The sequence below is a fragment of the Indicator indicator genome, chromosome 7, assembly GCF_027791375.1.
Source record: "Indicator indicator isolate 239-I01 chromosome 7, UM_Iind_1.1, whole genome shotgun sequence".
Classification (NCBI taxonomy): domain Eukaryota; kingdom Metazoa; phylum Chordata; class Aves; order Piciformes; family Indicatoridae; genus Indicator; species Indicator indicator.
The window spans coordinates 18,371,422-18,385,169 of NC_072016.1; the positions used below are offsets into that span (position 1 = coordinate 18,371,422).

The following is a 13,748-nucleotide window of genomic DNA, read 5'->3' on the forward strand; positions in this document are numbered from 1 at the left end:
ATAAGAAAGTGCAAACAAAGCACAGAAAGACTATGCATAATTATACATCAGATCTTATAGATTATTACAAGCTTCAGTATATTTAAGAAACATGCATACTTATATCTAATAATGTGTGTGTTTATACACGCATACACAAAAAAAATACACATACACATAAGTATATATCCAGATATATCCAGCAGTGGTATTTGTGTACTGGTTTATGTTGGTATTATTTGTCTATTTTTTTTTCTTCTCTTGTTATTGAATATATGACCTCTGGATAGTAAATAAGACAAACAAGTAGACCCATACATTTATTTGCATATATCCTAGCAGGTACATACACCTGCTGATTTCTGTATAAGCTTACCTGTTATATTATTCAGCACTTCTTTTAAGAGGCTAAAGCTATGCAGCAGGGGATCCCGTTCTTCATCCTATAGGTTATATATAGGAAGTCATTAATGAGGCAAACTCATTCCTGAAGACAAACCTTAACAATTGGTCAGTAAAGACCTTACCATCATATGAAATAAGTACTGTGGGTTGAGTCTATCACTGTCAGCATGTTTAGTCCAACAAAATCAAGAGAAGCATTTCTATTTCCCTGATAGAGCTCCCCAATATCGTACAGCTCAAATGTCAAAGCATAGGTTCAAGACCGAGCATTTTGGTTTGGTTTTATTGCCCTTAGAAGTGTTTCTGATTAGCCTTCTGCTGTTCAATAAATTTCAGAGCAAATCTACCTCATACTATATTGAAATGGCTCATCTGGATTTGCTAGAATGTTAATCTATGCAGATTGTAATGGGAACAGAAATACAATGACATTTGGTGCCATTAAAATAACTTGAAGAAAGAATCACAGTGCAAAATTTATAGCCTGTCTTTACAATATTAAAATAAGGAGAATCAGCAATTTCTCCAAGCTGGGTATACCCAGCAGCCACACCTCCAACGGGGTGGCAGCAAGCTTTAATGAAGAAATGCCTGTTAGAAAGAAAAAGGACCCTGCCCTTTGACAAACTGCAACCATTTGTGCTGGATGACAGCCATCTGCTATACAGGTGACATTCTAAAGTGCACCACAGATACAGTAGGCCACATGCACACATTTACGCTGTGGAAGCCATAAACTGACTTAGGATCATTAGAGTTGAAAACAGTGTATTCATAGCTTTTAACAAAACAGGTTTGAAACTACTAACAGGTTTCAGTTCAGAATAAAGCTAGCAGTCACAAAACAGAGCTAAAAAAAAATACTACATGAAAAATTTTTAAATATCCTATGTAATGACTTCCCCAATTTTTATTTTATGGTTTTCATAATGAAGACTGTATTCTCCAAGAGGGCACAAAAGATAAATAAAATAATTGTGCTTCATAAAATAACACATATATGCAAAAAAAAAAAAGCCTAGAGAAGATAATTCTCATGTTGAATACAATGTGGGGGTTTTGCTTTTACAGGGTATGCAGATAGAAGATGTCCAATTTTGTACCTCTTTTAGCCACTACCACACAAAAGCCAAAAGTGCTCAGCATAAAACAATGGAAAAAGTTATTCCAACAAGTGCTAAAAAAAAATTGGAAGTACTTTTCTAAAATCAGGTGGTTTCTGCCACAGCATGAACAGGGAGCAACAAATCAAGGTAACTTACCAAATGTGTGTGAGTGCTCCATCGGGCGTTACGCTTTATGGCTCCCACGACTGCATTGATTTCACCCTGTACAATGTATATGTTCTTATCCACCATCCTGACTATCCTGAAAATAAAAGTAATTCAAATTAATCTGCAGCTCTTCCTCACATGAAACATCAAGACAGCCCAAGTCAAGCAGGAGGACCACAGAGATGCAAGAAACTCTTTCGGATCTTTGCTATGTGCAGGCAGACAAATTCCATTTTGTCAAAAGGAAGATGCTTTTCCAGAGCGTATTTTCAAGACCATGAGAGGAAAGAGTTATTTATGATAGCATATCTGTGAAGCAAGAGACAACTTTGCTATGGCACTTCTATGTAAGTTCAGAGACATCTAAGCTCTAGGGTACCAGGACAGGCATCCATGACAATGCAGTAACCAATCTCCAGCACTTACACAAAGTCACAAAGCTCTACTCTGAACACAAAGTCAGTCTTGTACTCTGTTAAATAAGCATCCGTGGCTGGAATAAACTGGCCAAAGCCAATCTCTCTCAGATTTTAAACTCTGACAAAATTAAATAATTTGTAACAGATGTTGATTTCACACTTACTTCAAGAAAAAAGCTTTCAAGAAAGTAGGCAAGCAAAAACAGTCATGGGTAAGACGCCACAAATAAATGAGCAAAACTAGAGACACAACTGGATGGAATACAGCGGAAAAAAGCAAATAATAGAACACAGGGAATACAAGAAGGATTTTTGCCCATGTAGCGTAAGTAAAGCTATAATGAAAGAGCTTGGGTTACTCCAAACCTCGGAAACACCACCAAAGAAATTTCAGAGCATACAGCACGAATCTGTCGAGATTCACATTGATTAACATGTTTAAATTATCAACAACACTTCAAATACACAAATATCCTCTGAGTGCAAGAGACTAATTTCCTTCAGGATTCCATACCTAATGGAAAGAAGGCAAAATATTATAACAAGATACATTATCAAGGGAAATAACAAGATACATTATCAAGCCAATATAAGATTTTTTGGCTTAGTTTGTTGGGTTTTTTTGCAACAGCATGAATAATTTTATGACAAAACTGTGTCTTAATTCATTGGATTAATTGTACATATGGTATTTTTAAGTGCTACAAAATAAATTAGGGGCAAAGAGAAATATATTTTATAATATAGGAATCGCCACAACAGATCCAGTCGGTAGTTTATCTCATTCACTACTAGATGATTCACAAAAATAAACAAATAATTCAGCCAAGTAACTTGTCCTGAAGAACAAAGTGCTATATACTCCCTCCACAGCCACATACAGCAGCACAGATATTCTTCCTACTCATGTGTTTAGTGCTTGAAAGATGCCTGTTCTCAATAGTAACTTACTGCATATTTACATGAATGCATTAAAATACTGCAAAAAACTACCTTTGATCACAGTATTTTCCTACTTTAGTGTGTTGTCTTTGTTTTACTACAAGGCATTAATGGGAGATATTTCTCCTCTGTGTAAAATTCTTCACTCTTTATTTATTCCTTCAGTAATTCTGATGTTTTCCATGTTTCTATGTAGGCCATTTCACGGATCAAAAACTGATTCAAAGAAGTACTTTTGGGGTTTTCCTATCTTTACTGTTACAAAACAATATTGAGCATGTAAACTCTGTAGTGCCATTCTAAGCATTTAGCAAACTGACATGGAAACAGAGACTCCCCCAGCTTAATTTGGAAAAGCATGTAAAGAAACACCAGACACATGTATCATATGCTTTGCACATACACAGATACTCAATAGTTCTGCCAATATTTAAAGTGATGCCAAAGCTTAAGGGCTATTCTGCATACTACTGGATCTGCTTGCAGGACTCCTATTCCTTCTTCTCTACTTTTAACCCAAAGGAATCAAGACAGAAAAGTTCATTAAACTCAGTCCTTCATGAATGTGTGTCTTATAAAGCTCAGCTATGCCCAAACCTGGTGCTATCTCCAAACAGCAAAATACAAAGAAGACAAACACAAACCTCCAGAACACACCTTTTCATTTTAACCTGCTGGGAAACAGAATGTGCTGATCCTTTCAAGCAAGGGTACAAAAAACCCATGCTGCTTGGCAGGGCTCTCCCAACATATTAACATCCTGCAAACTTCAAGGGCTTTTTTGCAGTTACATTCTTTTCATCACTACCTATTTGAGATAACTTTATGAGAATGCACTCCCTTCCTCACTGCAGATTCTATTAAATGTAACTTTATTCAGAAGTAAAAAAATTTACTCATCCAATGCAACTGAAGTACACTATCATGCTGGAGATAGAAATTAACACTCAGATCTCTGAACATCAAACATAACAGCCCACTTCACCACAAACACTGGATACAGATGAGGGAAATCCTGCTTTACATTTAAGCTTGCAGTTAACCAAGCAATAGCACATATGCATTCCAAAGTAAACCATAGCCAGCTATCTTTATTCACACAAAGAACCTTTGCAACTGTGTGCTGGAGAAGGTCAACTACTTCCAGAGATGCACCTTGTGAGCTAAACTCACGAGAAGGACCATCCACCCCTATAAGTTTATATAAAGCAGTGGAAACAGCTTCTCTAAGCTCCACAGTTGCCAAAGCCCTTTAAGCTGTCAAGAAATTTCAGTATGAATTCCTTCAACTATATCCTCATCACACACAACTGCTCTCACTTAAGAGCTCAGTGTAGATGTTCTATACTGAAAGAAGTTTTAAGATCAAAATTAATACTCTGAAGCTGCAGAGGGAAGAGTTACAAGACTTACTATACCAGCACCGAACGATCAGTTGGGTTTACCAGAGCATGAAGACAGTCAAGCAAAACCACTAAATGTTTATTCAAGATACAAAAAACCTCAGGCTTCATGTTACAAAGGTGTGAAGAGTGAAATATTATATAACTGTTGGTTGGACAGGTTAACAGAATTAATAATGCTGCAGATAATTTTAAAAGTTGAAACAATCTCCTTAGCAAAGCCATGGTTCCAACACCTCTTGATGTCTTTAGATCAAGACCGGATGTCTTTCTTGAAAACAATCATTGATCAAACACAGGATAGTGGACTCAGTACAGAAACAAATGGATTAAGTTCTAGGGTCTTGAGTTATGGAGGGGAAAAAAAAAAAACAAACAAACAGGAAAGGCACCCAGTAAATTTCAAATGCTTTTCAGATATTTATCTCTTCAGTTAATCCTGCATAAACTCTAGTTTCTTTCTCATGATATGTTCATACATTTGCCTACATCTGCAGACTAGCCCTCAGATTTTGCTCCTGAGCAGAACTTTGACCAACAGCACAGTTGAAGTGACAGCTCCAACCCCAGACCACACAGCTGTCCAGAAAGCCATGAGAAACAGGGATGCTGATAGCATTTACAGGCTCACAGCTAACAAGTTTAGGAACACTAGGAACGGGAAAAGACAGATGCCTAAGCATGTCATAAAAAAAAAAAATCTAACATTCATGTGCTTCTCAAAGCCTTCAGTAATGTTCTATGGACAGTAATTATCAGCATTCTGAGACTGCCAAAATAAGTGTCAGATGGTAAACCTTCATATAAAAACACAGAGAAAATTTACATCTGTCAATGTTATATCACATGTGCACACAACACACCAGTGCTCTAACATGGAACGCGTTACTTCAAAACATCCCAGTGCACAGAAACCCAAAATCTTCCTGGGGTACTACTAAGTGTCAGATACACTTCAAGGAAACACTTCCTTCCCTGTAGGGAAATGTCTGCAATTCTTCTGGAAACAAGCAAGAGTTAGTACCACAAGTGACAGAGTCTGACAGACTTTCATCAAGTTACTTCTTCCTATCAATAACTTCAGCCTTCAGCTATGGTAATTGACTCAAACCCAGTGAAACTACTCCAATCCATAGAAATAACAAATAACAACATAATCGCTATGCATGCAAGAAAGGCAGAATTTCAAAGCAAGCTTCTATTGACCTAAATTTGCATCATTTATTATAATGCATGGTCTATATAGTCTTTGACCCAGATTTGGCCTCTCAAGTTCCGACACAATAATCTGCTTCCAAAACAGAACACACAAGTCACTTCAGTCCACGAATCACTAACAGTTTCTACCCAGAAACCTAGATGACAATGAAAATTTTCCTTTCCTTCATTCTAAACCACACATAGAAGGTACACAAGTCTCTACCAGGAAATCTAACTTGCCTGAGTTTTTCCTGTAATAACTACTTGGCAATAAACACCACAGGCAGCAAAAGTTCAGAGGACTCAAGATGTTTCTCCAAAGGCTAGTTCCCAATGACTGGACAAAAATAACAACAGAATCATTAAGTTGTAAGCATGGCAAGGAACTGTGCAGTCTGGTGATGGGAAAATTCTGGGCAATATGAAGCACCCTTTAAAAGGCAAGCAACAGTAACATGACATGACAGTGGAGGCACATCAGAAAGGAAGGTGCAACAGGCTTTTAGGCAAGTTTCCACATTTGGTTGCGGGAGCAAGATAGCCTGGGAAAGAAGAAGAGAAGGCAACTGACATTTACATGTCAAAATGCAGAGTGAGTATGAAGAGAGGGATTTCCTTTCTTTCAGTTACTTCATACTAAGCTCAATACCATACACTCCAAGTTAGATCTGAGCCTTCGTTCTGCAACAGATAAGAAACTGGATATATGCTGGGAAAAGCCTCTGTTTCCACGGCTTTCTAAGCAAGCCAACTTCCCACACGGTAAGCGAATGCCTGAGGAGGGGCAGTGCACACATCTTCCGGGCGCAGCGCAGGGGCCACAAGCCGCAGGGCTCCGAACCCTGACTGTGCTATTCCCTTATGCCTCCAGGCCGCAGCCTGCGGTGCCCAGAGCCGGGCAGCTCCATGGCCCGGCCAGGCCCGACTGCCCCCCGCCCTACGGGCACCTCTGGCGGGACGTCACGCATGTCGCGTCACCGCCGGGGGGGCGGAGAGGGAGGCTGCCAACACCCGCCGCCTCCTCCCCGCTGCGGGATGTCGCTGACCCCCTGCCCACCACCGGGACTGCCAAGCTCTGTCCACGCTCCCCGTCAGCATCGCAAGGCTCCCCCGACGCACCTTCCCTCCCGGCTGCCCCCGCGTTGCGACAGTATCGCGACAGGCACTCGCTGCCCAGCACTGACCCCCGCATCCAAAATGGCGGCTCCTGGTCCCCACGGCGGTGGCCGCTTCACATACCGCTCAGGCAGGCGGCGCCAAAAGCGGGAGAGCTCGGCCCTCCCTCCCTGTGTCCGCCCCTCCCTTCCAGCGGTGGCGACGGTGGGAGTCAGTTGCAGCCCCGGCGAGGCCTCGGAGCGCTGAGTCCTCCCGGGCACTGGCAAGCGAAACCGGCTCCGCACCGCTCTCACTGACGTGGAAACATGCGCACCACAACCCGCTGCCTGGTTACTGCGCCGACAGACAGCCCGCAGAGCCAACCCGTGCACGATGCGACCAGTTGTCCCCAAAGATGCCCAATGGGGTCATGGTCTGAAACCGGAGGAGGCGGACCCTCCAGTGACAAGAGGTGGAAAGCCACTGAGAGGAGAGAGGGTAGAACTAGCACAACCGTTGGCCAATCGCGAAGGAGTTCTCCGATCGCAGGGTGAGGCCTCGCTTGAGAGGGCGCAGTGAGGATGGTTAAGCGGAAGCCGGTGGAAGGGCTGCCCTCGCAAAGCATTGTGGGTTGGGCCGTCAGCTGGCGCCGCGGCCTGGGCGCCCTACGAGTCCTGGGCACAGCCTCTGTGCTAGGCAGGGCCGATGCTCCAGGTAGTTCGGTGTGTGTCTGTGAGGGTGCGGCTCCTAGTCGCTGACTTCCTGAGGGCAAGCCCTGAGTGGGCTGGCAGAAAAATTCAAATGAATGAAATACGGCACGCAGCTGTTAAGAGAGTACACACAACAGCACCCAGAGGGGTGCACACAGCTTCTTCCTCCGCAGTCCTGCTTGCCTGGTACCTTTCCTCAAACCTGAATGCAATAGAGGCCTTGCCCAAGGTGGGCCACAAGCTGTATGCTACAGCCTCCTTTGATCCAGCCCAGTTAGCCTGGCAGCCAAGCACCACAATTTGGTTTAATTGCTCTTTTAAGACAGTTTATTAGCCAACTCTTTGCAGCATGAGCAATCACAACTATGCAACTGTATAGCACTTAGCAAAACCAATTCTTTGTGCTGGTCAAACTTTCTCAGCTGTTTCCTATGTCATGGTGTCAATGTTGTGTACTTTAACGGAGATAATTTTCAGGGGTCCCTCTGCTTGTTTATTCTTCTGCCTATTGAACTTTGGGCAGAAGACAGAAGGTCCTTGCAGTTACCTAACAGTTTTATAGCACTAGCATCTTTGTAGAGCAGCTATGTCAGCCTGGGGACCTATTGTGGCAAGTGTTAAGAGTGATCAAAGCAGCAGCTACCCAAAATCTTCCAATGTCTGTAGAGAAAACATAAATCATACTGAAGGTGAAGGAAAAGTGAAGGTCAAAAAAAATTAATTCATTGTCCTAATCACAATTTCATCTGCTGCAGCTGAAGGAGAGAAGTTCTTGGGCAAAGGCCCAAAGAAACATGCAACAGGATTCTTGCCAGGCCAGCCAAATCCAAATCTTGAGTCTGACTCCAGTGCCATCCTAAAAGATAGCCAGATATCATCATGTCCCTCTCTCAAGGGCACAACTTCCAAAGAGGTTGTTGTGGAATGGGACACTCTGGAGACAGCAGTCACCATATTCTTCACTCTCCATACAAATAGCTGCCTGAATATTGCCTGATCAAGAATCAATGTGTCCTTATCTCCCAGCTCTGACAACTGGAGGCAAGGGGACCTTTGGCTGGGCTTTAATTGACATGCAGAAAGTCTTCTGAGTTTAAGCTGTAACTGAATTAAGCAGGCACATTTATTCCCCAACAATGGGACAAGAAGCAGCATGTTGCAATGGCTTAACCATGAGCTCAAGCTAAGATGCATCACCCCAGCCTCTGCTGCAGCTGTGGTAAATGCACTTTTCATCTTGTGTTCCTTGGCTATAAAACAGAAGGTCAAATATCTATCACAGAGAGACTGAAAAAGCCACCTAAGCAATGAGTGAAGGTTTACAGAACAAGCAGATTAGTTGCTGGTGTTTTCTTCTTCCCTTCTGCCCTGCTCCAGCAACTGCTAAAGCCCTTGTCGTACCTGCAAGCCACTTGGAGATTCACAAGTGTTTGTCTTTGCCAATTTGTTCATCTACTCCCTGATCAGGGAAGGGACTTCAAGCTACTACACACAGCACAGCTCGGTCCAGGTCAGTGAAGCCTGCCTGCCCTCCCAGAGAAGGGACTGGGGCCCTCTCCATGTCTTCTTGTCCCTGCCTGTGCCAGCTGCACAGCTCAGGCTTTCTACCCAACCTAATCTGGTGAATCAGAACCCTGCTAAGGTGTTATTTATGGAAGCCTGTCACGGAGCTTGAAACCAAGCCAGCCAGGAGCCTTCTGCTTCACCCAAATGCATCTGAGTGCATTAATAAAGAGCAAACATTGCAGTGTGCTTTGCATTTTTACTTACAATCCAGCACTGCGTTGTCTGGAGAGAAAAACAATACAGTACAGCCCTGCACTGCCTGGGGAGAAAAGAGTTCACTTGCACTACAGCACTGCGTTAGTCAGCCCTCAGACAGCCCAGCACCACTTCGGCCACACAGAAAATCCTGCTGATGTGACAGTGTGGACACCAACACCCCCAGCTCAGCAGCAGCCAGGAAACATGGGTTGTCTGAACTGTTTGATCCAGCAGCACGTTGCCAAAGCAGTGCACAAGGCTGTGCAGATCAGGTGTAGGCAAGCTGGAGCACTCTATTTACACTAATGGATCCAGGTAGTAGGACCAGGACACAGGACAGTCCCTTGTCCCTTTATTCTCGAAATAATGCACTAGTTCTTATACACTGTGGTACAATGAAACTAAAAATCACACAGGTACAGTCTGTGTACATCCCTCAGGTTCCTGCTGTCTGGTCAGGAAAGCTGGACTGTATCTTCACTGCAAAGATGCAGCTTTTCAGCAGTTTTCATCTTGAGTATTCCTCCTCAGCCCATAAGGAGCATATGGAGGGGCTGAAAACGCACAATTACCCCCTCAAGTCTTGATCAGGCAATCTGTTCAGCTCACCTGCTTTCATCCAGACACCTGAGCAACCATCTCCTTGCAAGGAGCAACATCTTCATGGGGAACACCAACTGCCTTCACTTGGGTCCAGACTTACAGTGTAATAGCCTGCCTCCTACAAGCTTTTGATGGAACTGTCACAAATCCATATTACCAACCACTTCTGCCTCTGCAATCTGTACCAATGGACAGGACCAACAGCATTACTCTTGCTCAGCCCCTGCCAGTTCATGATCATCTGCAGAGCTCAGATATCAGACCTACAGGCACATGCAAACTAGAAATTTTCCAGGAGGTTAAATAGTCTGAGAAAGGTTAAGCTTCCATCCTTTCTTCTTGCAAGCTTTTGCTATTTCTCAGAGGCTTACCAGAAAAAGTATAGACAGAAAGAGTTGACTCAGAAGGTACAAGCATCTGTCACAGCTAGAAACTACTTGCAGTCACTCTCCCCAGAGCTGAGCATCCAAAAAGCGCTACTGAATGCTGAACACAGTAGTTCTAAACAGCTGTTCCTTTTCAGAGCAAACTCAGGTAGAGGCTAGCCCAAAGCCAGTTGAAAGCTCTCCTAATGAAAACTGATGTGCTGCACCTGCTGCAACCTGCATTTGGGCCAGGACCTACAACTGAAGCTACAAAGCTAAATGGAGATGCTCAGAAATATTAAAACCCTTCTCTGGAAACTATGCAAAATACAATATTGAAGCTACAGAGCAAGCGCCTTAGTCTACAGCACTCTGCCAACTGTTCTGCTTAGCCGATGTCTCAGGAACACTCCCGCACTTCCCAGTGACATGAAACTCACCCAATGAACATCCCAATATAATGCTTTCCACTGTCTTCTCTTGGCTGAGCCATGCCATGCCTTTTTGGCAGGAGCAACCCGGGTGCAGTTAGTCATATCTTTATCACCTCTTGGATAGACTATAGCTACATGATACACCTGGGCAGGAAGCCCACAGCACTTGGCAAATGCCAACCACAAGAGCATGCTGCAGTAGGAGCCTGGCTACCACAGAACCTACCCTCTGCTCCCTAGACCGCCTTTCGGCTTGGAAGCCAAACTGAATTCAAGCCTGAGTCCTGATCTTCAAGGCATTTGATGACATGGATGCAGCGTGGCTAAAAGATCAGTTAAGAAATAAAGATGGCAACTATGATCCACAATCAACAACTCCGCTATTCTCCGTGAGCAGTGGACCTATATAGAAAGTGTCAGAGACGGAGTTTCCTCTGAGAACAAAATGCTCCTGACTGGTTAAAAATGAAACATGCCTAAGATGCTGGGTAATTCCTTCCTTTGCATATCCCATCTCTCTGCCAAGATGTGAGTCAGGTCACTCTGAGTTTAGTTTGCTTTTCCAATTTTATTTATTTATTCATTTATTTATTAATATAAATTAGGAACATCTGTCTCCTGAACCCAGGTGAAGATCTTGGTCTCTTCCTCAGCAGTTAATTCTGCAGCTGGCAAGATGAGATACACTATAGCTAAAAGGTCTTTGCATTAACTGGCAAGCTCTGCTACTACATTGCAATCACAAATGCTAGAGCATCCCCTCCCCAAAAGACCCAGTTATGCCATGGTTGCCCTAATGAAAGACAGCTAGTGCAGGCCCCTGGATGGTCTAATACAGTAGTCTTTATGTTGCACTTCACAGGGAACAAGCCTGTGACATAGCGCTGTTCACATTTCCCTTTTCTGAAGGGAAACAGCTATAATTATCTTTGTTTCATTACTTGAAAGCATAAGCACAACTGTATTTGTTGCAAGCTACTGACGGTGGAACACTTGCACAGAGAAAGAGACAACTCAAAACAAGGCAACTTCATTATTGCCGACCCTGAGTAGGGTTTTCAGCTTCTCTGCAGCATGGTGTGATAGAGACTGCCTGGGGAAAGTGCTAGTGCTGCTGTACTGCGTATGCCTCTCTTGATGGAGACAAGCCTATGCCAGAATGGATTAAAATTTGGTCTGGAAAAAGACGTGGTCTAGCTTGCTGTCATTTTTGGCAGGCAAAAAAAAAAACAGTAAGGCAAACACAAACCCCAGATAACTACCATTAAAAAAATACAGTAATTTCTTACAAGTGTATCAGCATTGTGATCCCTTTTCAACTCCCTGCATTTCTACTGAATTAACGCATTTGTTCATGTTTTTTGAACTGTAATCCTTAAAGCTTGGGTCTACTTAACCTCTCTTTACATCCTGCGTTTCTTCGTGCACCTTTGTCTTCCCATACATATCTATATGCCATGCTATGTGTTTAGCCGGCTCCCTAAATATGGCTCGTAAATCACCCAAGAGTACAATTCACTCCTATTCTCACAACATTATTTCCTAATCTCTAAAACATGTCAGTGGAAGAACTTGAGGGTGACCTTTGGCATCATAAATCAGAAAGCAGGTCGACGTGGAAATTACCTCAGGAAAATCAGACCATAGAATCGCGCGTCCAACTCTGAAAGCGCCGGGCAGGGATAAACCTCTCCCCTAGGCTCTGGCATCCCAGGGCAGGATGGAGAGGCTAAGCCCGACTTCTGCAAACGTCTCTCTGCGAGCACTGAGAGAGAGAGGACGTGACTGCTGGTACCGAAATGCGTGTGCAGCAAGTTTGCTACAGCAGGACGAACATTTGGGGGTATTTCAGGAAGAGATCGCGCCCTGCACTACTGCACCGGGATTTTGCCATGAACTTCAGCTGGAGGCAGGCTGGAGTCTCAGCTACAAGTAGCATGTGAGTTCCCAGAGAACCATCAGCGGGCGGGAGCACGGCGTTTCCCGTACAGCTGGCAGCCCCCATGCCCCGGGGACAAGCGTCACGGTGCTCTCGAGAAGTGCTTCCCGGCACGGCCGAGAGCCATAACGCGGGCGTGCGGTGTTAGCCTGTAATTAGCATCCCCTGCAACTGCTTCTCCGTCGTGCAGGGGTGCGCCTTCAGCAGCCGACTCGGGACTGGGCTCCTCAGAAACCCCTGCCTGGCTGGTGGCACGAACTGTAAAGCCCGAACAGGCTCGCCGCGCCGGCAATGAGCGGACTCCAGGGTACCGGATCGCCAAGCAGTGAACACCGCACGCAGACAACAGTAGCGGCAGTGGTAACAACAATATATTGGAAATACACAGACGCCCCCTGCGTGCCCTCGGGACTGGCAGAGCGGGAGCCCACCGCCCGGGGCGCGCCGGCCCGCCGCTCCGCAGCCTCGGCGCGGTCCCGCTACGGCCCAGGCGGTGGCCACGCTGCAGCGGGACAGGGCGGGGCCTGCCGCCCTCCACGGCGAGTTCGGGGACCTGGATGAGGCGGGATGTAACTGAGGTGCGCGGCGATTGGGCGGCCGGGACGCGGGGCAGGGCGAGGGGCGGGCACCGCTGGACGGGGCGGGCGGCGGCGGGCGCGCAGCTGGAATGGGGCGGGCGGGAGCGGGGCGCCCGGTGCAGCTGGCGGGGGGCGCCGGCCACCCGCCATAAAGTGAATGGCCAGCGTGAATGGGAAGCAGTCGACCGGTGCCCTCCGCCTCTGCTCTCCCCGTGAGCCGCGGGTCGGCAGCGAGGTGCAGAGTCCCCGGGGAGATTTACTTTCTGACAGCGGCAGCGCAGCCCGGGTCGCGCGCCAGCTTCGCCCCTCTCGCAGGATTAAGGCTGTCCAGCTGAGGCCGCATCTGGAGTCGCTGTAAGTGGCCCTCCGTGCTCGGCCTCCTGGGCGAGGTTCTCCCCTTCTTTGCCCGTGAGCCCTTCGGCAGCAGCCCGGTCGTGCGGCGCCGTCCATCCGCAGCCCTTCCGACGCTGGCACAGGGTAAGAGCATCTCCGGTTTGGGCGCGCTGTGCCCGGCAGCGCGGGGCAGCTTTGCTCCCGCCTAGGGCCTGCCGTCACCCGCTGGGCAGGGGGAGAGCGGGCGGATTGAGCCCTGCCCTGCCAGCCAGATGGGCTGCCGGGGTCGCGTGTGGCAGAGCTGC

At 45.8% G+C, this 13,748-nt stretch overlaps 1 protein-coding gene across 1 annotated transcript in view; it reads right to left on the minus strand.

Annotated features, from left to right (window-relative positions):
- GBF1 (golgi brefeldin A resistant guanine nucleotide exchange factor 1) overlaps positions 1-1,742 on the minus strand; it is a 98,599-nt gene extending 96,857 nt beyond the window's left edge. The window contains exons 1-2 of the mRNA XM_054382601.1: positions 1,647-1,742; positions 356-422 (exon numbers count right to left, since the gene is read on the minus strand). Coding sequence (XP_054238576.1) covers positions 356-422; positions 1,647-1,742 — 163 coding nt within the window. The remainder of the gene's footprint in view (positions 1-355; positions 423-1,646) is intronic.
- Positions 1,743-13,748: the final 12,006 nt, after the last annotated feature.